We start from the raw sequence: 15174 nt of genomic DNA, 5'->3' as shown, positions 1-15174 counted from the left end.
TCATCATTGCTGACAGTTAAATAGAGACTAAAAATCACAGACTTTATATATGGGGATGTAGTAAAGAGCTTGGTAGCAATATTAACCTGGGAAGAGCTGTGCGTGTTTGTCAACCGAATATCTAAGGTGATAATATAAAAGGAGATTGCTACATTTTTTCTAAAGGATGCTCAAAAATACTGAGCAGCATGTTTATCCCTCCTCCAGTCTCTCTTTCCAAAATGCTTGCCTCCTTAATGTTCAGCTCAACCTGCTGTCTGTCTCAAGAGGACAGCTGGGCTTCCTCACAGAAAGTGAATCAGTCTCAGTTCTCTTGCCTGTTTCCTTCTGACAGAAGCACAAAACTGACAAACACTTACAGAGGGTGACTCAACAGCGATGGTGTCGACGATGATTGCCTCCCTGGAATACTTTGCCAGCAGTTTGTGTGCCTCCTCAGCAGCCTGGGGGAAGAAAGTACACAGTGTATTGGCAACTGCCATGGAACAGACACAAAATGCATGCCATCGGAGACGAATGTTAGCAATAAATAATTACAGTTATTTCTCTGTCAGTGGCCACAAACAAGTATCGGGAACAGAAATCATCTTCTCTTCAGAATTTAGTCAGGCATCTTAAGATGCTAGGAAGGAGACAGTGGTAGTAAAATGAATTCAACACCTACAACCAATTTATACCATGGTTCTTTTCATGAACCCACACTTATTTCACCACAACAGGAATCCTTTGCTTAAAATTCTTCATCACTTGCAAACCTTGCATATTCGGGAATCTTTTAAATATCTGATTTTCTTCTTTTAATTAGTATGTCCTTGCCCTCGTAGTTTTTGGATAAGTTAGAAAACCTGTCAATAGTATTTTGTAAAATGCTCCAGTGTTTCTAGGATTGACACTCAGAATGTGCCACAACATCCTAGATGGTGTTCAATCTCTTATGCATTTCAGTCATGTTTCCATGTTTCGCCATGCATGTCCAACTGCCACTTATCCATATATATTTCTTTCTCCTCACTAATTTAAAAGGAATCCCAGCATCTTCAAAGTATCTCCTACTAGACTTGAAATAATTGGCATAAAATGTATAATAATTAGAACTGGAATAATATCTCTCCCCTTGTAGTGCTAGAAAAGAGATCGGAAAAGTCAACCAAAGTCATGAAAGAGTTTGCGTTGGCTGTTTAATTTTTTTTAAAATGTGGATGTGAGGAAAACATGGTAGAAGTGAGTAAAATTATACATAATGTAGATATAATGATTAGGCAGAGGTGTTTCCCCACTGTTATAATTATGAAACATCTAAAAGTTGATCATTCAGTCAAGTTGAGTGAAGTTGGGAAATTCAGGACAATCTTCTGGCCATGACAACTATTTATTGTCCACAGTGTCAAAGATCATATTTCCATTTGGTTTTGTCATGTTTCTGTCCAACAGACCAGAAGACTAGTCACTGCTAGATCCTTACCAGTCTGGTTTCCAGTTTTCTGACTGCAGTGTTGGCGGCTCTCTGCAGAGCTTTCAGAGTGGCCTGGAGTTCTCTTTTCTGCCAATGAGGCATTGCAGTATTGTACACCGTCTGCAAAACAAACAGGATTCATCAGGGCACTTCCTCTTCGTGAGTGTCTACTTATTTATAGTCCGTAAGAGCCCCTTGGATCCTTGCTCATTTGGGAGAAGGTAATGCTACTGAAGGGCAGTTTCACATAATAATAATAATAATAATAATAATAATAATACAATAATAAAACTTTATTTGTATTCCGCCCTATCTCCCCAAGGGGACTCAGGGTGGATATGTGGTCAAAACGCTGGAGTTAGTTTGCAAGTAAGTGAAGGTATAATTACACTATTGAAGAGATGGATGTCAATGGAAAAATTCAAAAGTTTGTAATGGGAACAGCTAGTCCTGGCTGAATTCACCAAAATTAGAAAAAACAGTTTTATTGCTGGACATCTGTTTTGATGAAATCAGGGTAGAGGACAATGGATAGATGTCAGTCACAGCAAGGTAGAAGTAAGAGAAAGTACACTTTATTAAGTTTCAGAGCTTGGAAAAGTTATATTCAGGGAATATTGGGTGGGAGCCTTCTGGGAGTTGTAGTCCTAGAAAGTAACCTTTTCCATACTCTGTTAAAGAAGCATGTAATCTGATTATCTGGTCAACAACAGAAGATAATGAATTGCTCTATTTGTATTAAGTAAGCCAGGTTGATGTGGGGCTGGCAAAGAGAAATGAGCTTCAACAACTGCATCATTACTGTGTAAATTTAATTTACTGTGTAAATTAAACCAGTAGCTCTCTATATATCTTTGTACTTAGGAGATGGCCAGCCAGCATGGCAAATGGTCAAACATGATGGCACCTGGAATTTAGTAACATCTGTATGGCTAAATAATCCTATTCCTGGGTTATATAATCAAAGGAATTAGATATCAAACCAGACTCCTTTGTGCTGTGTAATAGTAAATGTTCTAATCAGACCGATACTCTGCACAGGAAGGAAGAAAATATAACCTTGAGGAAAATGTGCTACTCATTCAAGAAGTAACAGAGGACATATTGACAGGAAGAAACTAGACATCCTTCAGCCATTTGGCTGAGAAGACAGGCAGTACTCACAACTGTCAGGTAGCCAACCTCCTTGGAAAGTCTCTGTGCTTCATCAATTGTGGCTCCTCCCAGTTTCACCCGAATAGTAAGAGACTCCACCTCCTTAGCAAAGGTCCGGCCATCTTCCCGAGCCTAGAAAAATAAGAAAAAAAATCAGGAGGGAACATTTACTAAAGCAGTGGATATACAAACAATGCAGAGAATTAAAGCTGAGGTTAGATGCAAGAGATCTGGAAACACTTTGTTCCAAGCACAAAAGCACAGTATGATTATCAGATTAGATATAAGAGATTCAAAATAAAAGAGATGATGGCAAAATAGGAAGTAAAATGTTTGCATTCTCAAAGGCAAATGATCCCTGTTAATTTTCACTTATTAAACATGCCAGCTAAAAAGGGAGCGGGGATGCAGACCACTTCATCACACTGAAATTGGAACAGAATATTACAGAGGACTGAATGTTCCTTCCAATTAACAAAAGACACAAACTAGAAAATGTCAATAAAACATTAGGAATTCTTGCCCATGACCATCATCCCTCAAGGGATTCTCTGTTTTGCTATGATGTACCAACGCATCCAGAGGGGAAATCAGTGTGTGAAATGAGATTTTTCTTCCTTCCACCTCTTGTTTACTAGCCCATCCATCTAAAATAGCCTGCTAGACAATCCAGGAGCACTGCCTGAGAAGGATTAATAGACTATCTATAATTACTCTTCTGCTGCAAAGAGTTCCTGTTTATTTTTACTTTATCTCCCAGCATTCTCCCAATACTGGTGTCTACAGTAGATCTCATAATAATTTAAAACATATATCGGAAGACACAATGAATTTCAGTTGGGAAACACAATGAAACAGGTTATCAGAATGGAATAACCAAATTAAGAACATTTTAAAAGCACCTGAAGAATAAAGCAAGAACATTTTACTCCTCCAAAAAGCACTGTCCCCAGCAGCCAGCTGCAAAAACTCTACCTGAATATAAAGATTTTTGCCTAGTGGCAGAAGAACACGGAGCTGATCTTCACTCAGGCCTCATCTACATTGCCATATAATGCAGTTTCAGAATGCAGTTTTACTGAATTGAAATGGATTATATGAGTCTACACTGCCATAAGTAAGGTAAAGGTAAAAGTTTTCCCCTGACATTAAGTCCAGTTGTGTCCGACTTTGGGCATTGGTGCTCATCTCCATTTTAAGCTGAAGAGTCAGCGTTGTCCGTAGACGCCTCCAAGGTCATGTGGCCAGCATGACTACATGGAGCACCGTTACCTTCCCCCCGGAGCGGTACCTACTGATCTCACATTTGCATGTTTGCGAACTGCTAGGTTGGCAGAAGCTGGGGCTAATAGTGGGAGTTCACCCTGCTCCCCAGATTAGAACCGGCAACCTTTTGGTCAGCAAGTTCAGCATCTCAGTGGTTTAAGCTGCTGCAGCACTGAGGGCTACTGTAATGCCATATAATGTATTATATGGCAATGTAGATGGGGCCTCAGAAGCTTCCAGTTTAGAACCAACCACTGAAAAATTCCTCTCTCATGATCTCACCAAACGTGCCTGTAAAGAAAGTATCACTAAGAAATCAGTTACTTAGAACGGAAAATTTAAGCCAAAATATCTGTTGTGGCAAGAGAAGATATGTGTTCTAATAATCTCCTTCCACACGGAAGGAACATGGAACGTGTTAACATTTTCGTTGTACCCCAGAACAGACCTTTTTAAGCTGAAGTATTTTCTGCAGAGTCCACTGCAACCACTGCACATTGTTGCTAGCATATTCATGTAAATGTCCAAGTAGTGTTCAGAAATTATTTACTGTTGCTCATGATCCCAATATTGAGCTAAAGGGGCTCCATTTGGGGTCAGGAACCACCGTTTAAAAAGCAGTGTCCTAGAAAACAGCAGAAAGCTGTGTGAAGCTAACTGGCCACTCAGAAGCAGGACAGCCTTTCTACATACAAGATTGTATATAGCATTCATAATTACGCAGGGTATAGATTTCAACATTCAGAGGTGCTTCTTCATCCATCTTTCATTACTGGAAGCATTGCTTTTTACTAAGACCCTGACTTACTGCCTCATCACACTACAGCATGAATCCACTTTAAATCCGGTTTCTGCCTCCTGCAGAATTCTGGAGTTTGTAGTTTAGTGTGGCCCAGGACCTGTCTGGCTGAGCTGTTTAAAGCCCCCTACCTAAAGTGGATTTAAAGTGGATCCAAGCTCTAGTGTGATAAGTCACCACAGCCTGGTATCATCTAAATGTTTCCTTTGACTACTGCAGTGCAGTCATATACATATTGCAATCAGAGGGTGTTTGGCTGTATATGTGGCTGCTTTTGGAAATGGTTTTGAAACTTATTTTAGCTCAGAGCCCAGCTGCAAGCTTGCTAAGTGGGACTGGGCAGTATGACCATTTTGTGCTGGTGGTATGCCAACCTCATTGGCTCCCTCTCTGCATCGGCCCAATTCCAAGAACCGGTTTAAAACAAAAACATGGTTATAGAGCAGTATATAGACATTTCAAATAAATACACGATTGATTCATTAAATGGATGGCATAATTTTCCTAAACAATAAATCTGGGCATGGATAGGAGTGCCGGAGATGGTTGAACTTGAACTCCTTTAAGGTTTCTTGTTGAAGACAGTAGAATGAATGAATAATGGAATGAATGCATCAAAAAGTGAAGTGAGCCCAGAAAAACCAGTTATACAAAAAGGCCTACAGATGGATATGGAGATGATGGCAACTGATGATGATTATGACAAAATGCTTCCTCCCCAACCCCAAAATTGGAACGTAGGATGGGTTACAAATTAGAATGGATGCAATGTACTTAGAAACATAAAAGCAGTGAACATTAAAACAGAATCAAACTATTAAGCATATGGAAACAATTTAAAACACACACTTAAAAATATCAATTCAACTGAAAACATGCATCTTCACACAATATAGCATCCTTTTTTGGCCTTTTCCTTAAAGTCCTTCAGTTCTAAAATTATGGCAAGGATTTTTTTAAGCCTTTGTCTGCTAAGAGGAGCACAATAAGAAGGGGGACATTGAGACGTCCTTACATTGTGTTCCCAACAACCATATTGAAAGAAGATCCTGCAGATCTCACGGCCCAGGATAGCTCATGGGGGAGACAAGATCCATCAGACAGCCTTGAGTTTAGCCACACAGAAACTTATGAGCAAAAGCCAGCACAGATCTGTTTGGATGAATTTTCCTCAGAAACAGACGAAGAACATTTTATTTTTGGAGCAATTACCAAGACATGCATCTTACCATTTAATTTGCGTAATTTACATCTAGTTTGTGAACTGAAGGAAAGGCAGGCACAGCTCCATTATGTCTTGTCCCAGAAGCAGATAAATGACCCTGCCTCCATCCCAACTGCCACTGCCCTGGCAATGGAAAGATGAGGCAGTATCTCCGGACTTAATCCCCACCCACACTGTCATCCCTTTTTCCCTTTTATGTCATGTTATAATTAGTTTATGCTCCTGAGGACAGGGATCTGTTTTCTTATTCTTTTACTTGCAAAAGGCCATGTGCAGTGGTGGCGCTGTATGAATGAATGAATGAATGAATAAATAAATAAATAATCAAAATAAATAATAACAACAACAACCATTGTTATTGTGTGCCACAACTATGAAAATGATCCAGATTCTGCTAGGAGTCAACAACTGCAAGAGCACACAGATGATCATTGCTTTCCTTGGTTTCTTGTGGATGGCTTCTTTCATGACTACTTTCATTCACTTAGCAAACAACAGTCTTGAATGTAAGCACTTCCACTTTAGAGCCAAACATAAAAGGAAACTGCAGGTGAACACAAAATACTGACACAAAGCTGCTTTGGGTCAGTGCTTTCAATAATCCGGCAAGCCTACTCTAAAACCTTTGCTCTCTATGACAGGCAGAGTCTTGTCAGCAATGTAACAACACAGGAGGAGATGACAAGGCCAGAAAGACAAGCGCCAGAGTGAAAACAGAACTCTAGGAATAATTTAATGGCCTGCTGCCTGCAACCAAATAGAGGGCAACAGATCGGGTTGGTTTCCCATCTAGTCGGTGGCAAAGCTTGGGTGTCCTTGCTCTCAGCAACAGGGCAGATCCATGGAGCAGGTGGGTGGGCTTATTAGCACAAAACGAAAAAGGCTAGGGGCAGAGAAGAATGGGGAAGAAAGACAGAGAGATGAGAGGAACAAAAGCACATGGAGGCAATTTGTAAAAGGCAGGCAGGGTTAGCGTTATCTGCCCTGATTTTGCTTCAAAAGAGAAGATTATTATGAAATGCATCAAAACAGGACACAAACTACCATGAACTCTTTCACATTACAGAGTTATAGCACTATGATTCCACTTAAACTGTCGTGATTCCATCCCATAGAATCCTGGGATTTGTATTTTAGGGAAGCGGTTTAGAATTCTCAGCCATAGAGCTCTAGGGCCTCACCATACTACTAATACCAGGAATCCACAGTGCTATATTGGTGTGATATGAAAGGTCCATGTTGTAAGAGTGCTATTTGTGCCCAACTATAACTTTGTCACAGAGAACCGCTTTGAGTCCCCTTCGGGGGAGATAAAGTGGGGTATAGGTAAAGGTTTTCCCCTGGCATTAAGTCCAGTCATATCTGACTCTGGGGGCTGGTGCTCATCTCCATTTGTAAGCCGAAGAGCCGGCGTTGTCCGTAGACATCTCCAAGGTTATGTGGCCGGCATGACTGCATGGAGCGCCATTACCTTCCCGCCGGAGCGGTACCTATTGATCTACTCACATTGGCATGTTTTCGAATGGGGTATAAATAAATATAAATAATAATAATAATAATAATAATAATAATAATAATAATAATAATAATAATAATAATAATAGCAGCAGCAATGAAACACAGAAACTGCTCTTGGAAGATGTTGAGATTATGGATCCTCCTTTATCAGAACCAGGTTGTTCATATATTTCTCTTAAGTACTTATTTTTAAAAGGTATCAACAAAAAGATTGGTGTCAGAAGAAACTTTGATGGAATTTCCAATGATCAGATGAATAAAGTTTCTATTTCCATCAAGCTTTGCTGTTTTTCACCCTTACTCTTCTGGCAGTAAGCCTTCCACCTATCTATTCAAAATGATCCCCCTTTACAGCTCTTAAGAGAATGAATAACTATGCAGGTTATATTAATTTGATGTATTGTCAAAGGCTTTCATGGGTTCAGTGTTGTTGTCTGGTTCCTTCAAGATGCCAGCCACAGATGCAGGCAAAATATCAGCAGAAAATACTGCTAGAACACGACCATACAGCACGGAAACCACACAACACTCCACTATATTAATTTGACTAATAAATTCTGAAAGGCCGAATTTGAAAATGAGTGTGTGAAAAGGGATATGTGTCAGATCAGGAGTGAAGGAAAACCAGGGCACCAGCAGATGAGCAAGAGAATGGAGACCATAGGTAAGGAAATAACGTGAGTATGGAGGTGAGGGGATAAAGGGCAGATTGGTGATCTATATTAATTGAACATGTTTTCTGAACATTAACATCATCAGACAAAAGCCAACCAGCTGTTTCATGAAGGTCTTACCTTCTTGGCTTGCTCTCCAGTTAGTGCAATGATATGGCTTATCCCTTTAACCAGCTGTCTCTCAGAGATGATTGTGAAGTCTTGTATAGCTCCTGTTCGCAAAAGGTGCCTGGGAAGAAGAAGAACATACATTCTCTTTTTCTTCTGGGGATGGTGAAAACAATGTGGTTGGTGTTTTCTTTGAAAATAGACTGTTATTAAAGAGAGTTGTATAAAGCAATATTGTTTTGAAGATACTGTTAAAGATTATAAGTTAGATATAAACTGAGACATTCTGAAGTTTTATCTGACAAGAAACGTCAGGTAAATACATGAATTTATGAGTAAACAAACTTGTAATTTCTAAAGATGTCTGCTGGAATCATTGTCTGCTGAAAGCATCAAATAGAAACAAAATATCTACGTGCCCAGTGATCATCCATTACCGTACCAAATAAACTCAAAGAACACTCCTGAAATTCTGCTTCCCATTAGGCTGTGATTCTAACAGGTCATAATCTAATCCCCACTGGGTTGTGATCTTAACAGGCCATAATCCATTCAATCCCAATATGACTTTTGTTTCACATGAATTTGTTTTGTAAAATAGACAAAAAGAGTTGAACTGAAACATACGTTCCGCAGCACAGCTCCACAGAGGTATGCATGGCATCTTTAGACTCACGAACCAATGCTCTCTTCACTGGAACTCCCACTGACACCACCCGCACGACGTCTGGATACACCTGACATAGAAAACAAGCAAACAAACAAAGGGAAGCCTGGATTACTGGAAGAGTCTGCTCCATGTACAGTATATGTACTCAGCCCACGGAACCATGGGAAACTGACCAGAAAAAGATGGTGTGACACATTTCCTCCAAGCAGCTTTTCTCTTTTTTCCAGATCTGGTTTCAATGGATGCCACTCCATCCACTATCATCCTATCACATGGCACGTTTGCTTCTGATTGTACCAATGGTTGAGCCGCATGCTTGTGCATATTTATTTACAGCATTTATATTCATTTACAGCATTTATATTCCGCCCTTCTCACCCCGAAGGGGACTCAGGGCGGATCACATTGCACACATAAATGCAAACATTCAATGCCGTGACATAGAACGGAGACAGAGACAAGATGCAGGCACCGGTCAGAGTGATTTGTTGATTTGTTGCAGCTGGCTTGCTTTCCAGCCTGCGCCACAGCCTGGTCCTGAACCATCTGAACAGCCATGCATTCAGAAGTCTGGAAAATTCTGGATACACACGCTTATAGAATTGCTCTCTCTCATATTAGCAACTTGAGAACAAATTAAAATTATGCCCTCCACTTTCACAGGGATTAAGGATGCAGGACCTTGGATAAATGGGAAAACCATAAAAAAAATCTTCTATTATGGAGATGGGAAGGGGGGACACTCCCTAGGAATCTCTTGGTCCTCCAGCATGACTCTATGGATAACTTGCAGGAGGTTTATGATAGAATCATACTGGAGGACCAAAAGAGTCTTAGAAAGAATGTCTTAATCAAACTGAGAAATAATCAAACCTGCTAGTATGAAAAGCCACTTAGCATGGTATCGATAATTTAGGCATTTCTGTTTTACAGAACAGAACAGGCCTCCTAGCTATCTCTTAATTTAAGTAACATCAAGCTGTAATGAGGCCATGAAACATTCAGAAACACCCAAATACTTGAAGGAGCCTGATTTGCCAAAATATGCTGAAGATCTGCACAAGAATATGAAAGATTAATTCAGAGATGGAAAAACCTTCATAGATAGGAAAAATTAGGAAAGTTTGTGTAATGCTCCAAAGAGAGAGCTGGGGACTATAGGCTGGGAGCCAGATGGCTACAGAACTGCGAAGTGGTGAGGAAAATCTCTGCAGGGTTAATAGATGAATAGAGCCTGCACCCTGTCATGTTCAGAATTTGGAAAACATACTATTTTGGATCATACCTCTCTAAATGTCCATAGTGGCTGTACTAGTGGGGGAGTCTGAGTGCTATGGTTCATAATAATAACTTCAACCTCTTGCCATATATATCTAGGTTCAATTGCAGATTCTTCAGTTCACCCCAGGAAGGTTGGTACCGGGCCTGAACTGGCAACACGTCCCCAGACCCTTCTGTGGTTACAATTGTCATGCATGAGCACAGCTAGAATAGGCAGCTGTTCTTGTATTGTTGTTTAGTATGTTGTCTTTTGAATTCAACAAAATAATATCAGAGACCAAGACACACCACTTGCCCTTTGATATTTTCAGCATTGGATAAATAGGTATGACAACTCTGCTTAGTTGACAGTTTTAATTTCAAGCAGTCATATCAAATTTATACCATCCCACTTCTTTGTTTAGAAAAGACTGGCCACATATGCAGTTCCTATTCTACGGTGCCATTTTTTGAAAAACAGCAGACAATTTTTTTACCAAAAATCCACAATAAATTACAGGCTCTTGTTTTGACCTCAGTTTCCTATATTCTAACTGTCATCACATTTTGAACACATTATTTCTACAAGAAATTTTGATTTAAAAGAGTTTTAGGAATATTTGTCTGTAAATCACACAGCAAGATAGTAGTAATGCTTATTTACTACTGAAAGTTTTTTGGGTTTCAGTGACTAAAGAGGCTTCATTTATTTCCTTTCTTTGACTTACGTCATCCAGTTTTCTGAGTCCTTGAATATCACTTGTCAGCTTGAGGGGAACTTCTTCAGTACAGACAACTTCATTCTTTTTTATTATCTCCTGAATCACATTTTCTACTTCTTGGAGATGTTCTGTCTTTACTGGGACCTAATGAAGGACATGTTATTTGATCAGAAATAATGCAATATTATGTAACAAGAGCTGAAGATCGCTGCTATCTGGAAGAACCTAGCATTCAAAAAAATCTCTCTGGATTTGTCTTTGCTTTGCAAAACTGCATCCTTTGCTCCATTTCATCTCCAGCTCATAAAACACAGATAGATATGGAAACCATTACCTTTCCTCATACTCTTCGTCTACTACAAGGAAACGTGATCAGAACTATCAACAACTGTACACTCTGCAACAATAAAACATGTTCTAGATCACTGCTTCTGAAACCATGGGTTCCGACCCCAAATGGGGTCCCTCAGCTCAATGCTGGGGTCACTAAAGGTTGGGCAACAGTAAAAGATTTCTGAATGTCACCCATTTACACAAATCTGTTACCTACAATGTGTTTAGACTGAACTCTGCAGAAAATGCTGCAGCTGTACTCTATAAAAAAGAATGCCAGCCTGTTTAGCATACCTTGCAAATGCTGATTTATTATTAGTAAATGTTTGGTTTTTATATGTATTTTATATACCTATATACCTGGGGTCATGTAAAGAAAATTGAGACAGAAAGGAGTTGTGAGTGCTCTAGACCAGTCTTCTCCAACCTGAATATTCCCTGAATGTTACACTGGCTGTATGATCCAGTCAACACACCCACCAGATATGCTGACTGAAGATTATGGGAGGAATTGCTCAAAACTAAACACCCTCTTAGGAAAAGGTAGCTCAGGCTTCAAGTTTTCAGTGGTCCAGCTCAGTCCACTGGGGTTGCTCTTGGACAATTTCACTATTGTAAAACTTGCATGTTGGGCATTTACAGCCTCCCTCAAACATATAGTTAGCTGTGTCCACCAAAAGGAGACGTGACCAGAATCCACAACTGTCATGAGAAGAGAAGAAATATTGGACTAACTCATATGGCCTGGCTTCAGGTTTGCTCATTATCACCATTCCTCACTGCTCCTACATGGGAAAGACTGAGGATCCCTCTTACCTGTGTTCTGACATCAAACCGCAGATGTTCAGCTGTTACATGGGACCCACACTGCTCTGTGCTCTCTCCCAAGACCTGACGGAGCACAAAGTTGAGCAAGTGGGTGGCTGTGTGGTTCACCATGCAAGCCATCCTGTGGGCCTAGGAAGCAAAAACAGGAGGAATGCTCTTGGTAAGAAAGGAGGGATGACGGATTCTGCTATTTCTTTTATCAAAGATGGAGAAGAACATGAGAATACTTTTTAAAAACTCAGTTAAAAGAGCTTTGTGAAAATCAAATCTCAGCCCATACACCCAGTAATCCAGTCTCCCCAAACTTTAACAGCTGTGATGCCATAGTCCTAATAAACTTGTAAGTTTGCAAGACACAGAAGAGACCTAGATATTCCCTAGCATAATCCAATAATGACTGTTACCTCATCAACAAAGAGTTGCACTTGGTCTCCAGCCTTCAGGGCCTCAGAAGCGATCACTTCATGGATCACATAACCAGCAGAAACTTGCACTGATACCACAGGAAAAAATGTGTCCTCAAAAGCAGAAAGAGACAAATGCAGGCATGAGCACAAACCTATGTTGCTTTGGCTGAAGCACATTTCCAGAGGAAAACTGAGAATTTAAAATATCTAACTAAATTTTCAGTTCAAGAAGGACTCCAAAAGGCCTGAAAACCTCTAGATCAGTGGTTCTACAGCTTGAGTCCTGATATATTGTTGGCTATCCAATCTCAGAAGCCCCAGCCAGAATGGCCAAAGATCAGAGAATGGTTCAAGAAGCAAGTTGCACATGTTGTTTTGTACCTTCAAATAAACTCCAATTTATGGTGACCCTCTTCTAAGGCTGAGAAAGTGTGATTTGCCCAAGGTCACATAGAAGGTTTCCATGGCCAAGTGGGAATTCAAACTCTGGTTTCTCAGTCTTAGTCAAACCACAACACAACATTGGCTCTTGGTGTGTTTCATGACATTAATGTACAATTTCTAATCAAGAGAGACCTACCCAGTTCACTAACAGGTGTCAATGATAAATTGGTAACAGAATTCCAGCCATCTTGGGCTATAACAACATTGTTAACAAGAAAGAATGACTATAGGAACAAAGAAAATATTCTACATGCATAAATAAAGATGTGATGGTTAATCTTCAAACTCACAGCATAGATGTAGATTTTTTTGGGAATGTTTTGTCAAAAAACAAGTTTAAAATCTCATTCTTACCTGTATCAGTTGTAGAATCTGAGAAACAGACAAGCAATCTTATACAGGTACTACCAAATGTGTTGGAGTTTAGCTTCCATAATCAACCTGTGGGCCCCCAGCTGTTTTGGACTACAGCTCCCAGAAATCCCAGCCAGTTTATCATTTGTTAGGATTTCTGGGAGTTGAAGGCCATAACATCTGGGGACCCACAGGTTGAGAACCACTGCACTTGAGGAACACTGGCCTAGATAGGACAAGGTTGGAAGTGGCTTTCAGTGATTAGAGCAAACATAGGTAATTTATTTCAGAGATTCATGCCTAGCCTAAGGGGTCAAATGTTGGTTCCAGGGCTAGTAAGTGAAGAAGCCTACCTGCTGCCCACCACACACCATGTAGCCTTGATCAGGTGCCTGGCCACCCTGCTCAGCATAGAAACAAGTCTGGTCCAGGAGGACCCCACAGCGTTGCCCTCCTCCGCTGACTTCTTTCTGAAGAGAGCCATCTTTGTACAGCATCAAGACAGTAGCTTTGCATTGCTTGAACACTGCAAAGAGAAACAGGAATATTATGCGCCATGCTTCTGGTGAGAGGCCAAATCACTTGTAGCATTTATAGCCCAAGAAAGTTGGCTAGTCATGTTTATGATGCTACGAAGCTCATCTGTAATCATGCAAGAATTTTATTATTATTTTACAGCCAGTCACTTCATGCTATGTCAGAATGATTGAACTCGGGATATTCCTAAAAAATCATATCCACATTGTAGGACAAGATCAGCTCTTATTTTTTGTGAGATTTATATCTAACTCTATGTTCAGATAGCTCAAGATTTGGTCCATTACTTTCTTCCTTACCACTTTACCCTCACATTAACCTGTACAATAGGACAAAGGGACTGGCCCTGGTTCACCCAGAAATTTTCATGCCTTGGTGAGGACTTAGAAGCCAGAATTTCCAAGTCCTAGCCCAGGAGTCTATTAAATGGCATGACACTGGCTCTCGCTAAAGTACAAGATAGGGGTGCTACAAAGTTTTCTGTTGTTTCCCACATAAAATACATCCTCATATCTTTACAGAGTATATGAAACCAGTATCACAAATTGGCTATTATGGATTATTCCCTCTTAAGTCAGCCAACTATTAAGCAGTGGAAGAGGATAAACTACACTTAAATGCATTATGTGAATTCATTCAAGCTTTATTCCTTTAAATCCCCTTTGTATTATTGATGAAACAGTGACACCTTCAGGGTTGCTGCTGTAATGGCAAGTATTCAACTGGGATAAGTAAAATACTTGAAGGAGCCCCCTGGTGGTGCAATGGATTAAACCCTTGTGCCGACAGGACTGCTGGCCAAAAGGTTGGCGGTTCAAATTTGGGGAGCGGGGTGAGCTCCGATCTGTCAGTTCCAGCTTCTCATGCAGGCACACGAGAGAAGCCTCCCACAGAATGGTAAAACACCCAGGCATTAGCTGGGCAACATCCTTGCAGATGGCCAATTTTCTTGGACCAGAAGCAACTTGCAGTTTCTCAAGTCACTCCTGACACGAAAAAAGTAAAATACTTTTCTTTCCTCCCAGCAGACCTAAATAAAATTTTCTCATGTTCCAGTTACTTCCATCAACAGGAACACTCTTCATTACACCATATAATACTTCTGTATCTAATTAAAGTTTACAAACAGAAGAATGTTATCAAATAGGGAAGACTGTTTTGTGATGTTTCCTGAGAACAACAGGAAGACTTGTGTGAGGAAAGCATGATAAATGCTGCCAGAGCTACTTAAACCCTAATAGCCAGGGCTGACAACAAAGACTTTGCTGACTGAGGCAATTAATATGTCTTCCTCTCTCATCAGGAGCACAGAATGGAAGACTAATAAAGACTTTTTTGACAGCTGAAAAAGAACTTACAAGGACCTCTTCCACTTCCTTGTGGTAAACATATAACAACAATAACAACTCAAAACAAGTGAT

General features: G+C 40.2%; 1 protein-coding gene across 1 annotated transcript in view; it reads right to left on the bottom strand.

Annotated features, from left to right (window-relative positions):
* aars2 (alanyl-tRNA synthetase 2, mitochondrial) overlaps positions 1-15174 on the bottom strand; it is a 35650-nt gene that overhangs the window by 3930 nt on the left and 16546 nt on the right. The window contains exons 12-20 of the mRNA XM_003215913.4: positions 13570-13742; positions 12416-12529; positions 12000-12140; positions 10857-10994; positions 8826-8935; positions 8211-8319; positions 2618-2740; positions 1463-1573; positions 360-443 (exon numbers count right to left, since the gene is read on the bottom strand). Of these exons, the coding sequence (XP_003215961.2) occupies positions 360-443; positions 1463-1573; positions 2618-2740; positions 8211-8319; positions 8826-8935; positions 10857-10994; positions 12000-12140; positions 12416-12529; positions 13570-13742 (1103 nt within the window). The remainder of the gene's footprint in view (positions 1-359; positions 444-1462; positions 1574-2617; positions 2741-8210; positions 8320-8825; positions 8936-10856; positions 10995-11999; positions 12141-12415; positions 12530-13569; positions 13743-15174) is intronic.

The sequence above is a fragment of the Anolis carolinensis genome, chromosome 1, assembly GCF_035594765.1.
Source record: "Anolis carolinensis isolate JA03-04 chromosome 1, rAnoCar3.1.pri, whole genome shotgun sequence".
Taxonomy (NCBI): domain Eukaryota; kingdom Metazoa; phylum Chordata; class Lepidosauria; order Squamata; family Dactyloidae; genus Anolis; species Anolis carolinensis.
This window is presented reverse-complemented; position numbering and strand designations above follow the sequence as displayed.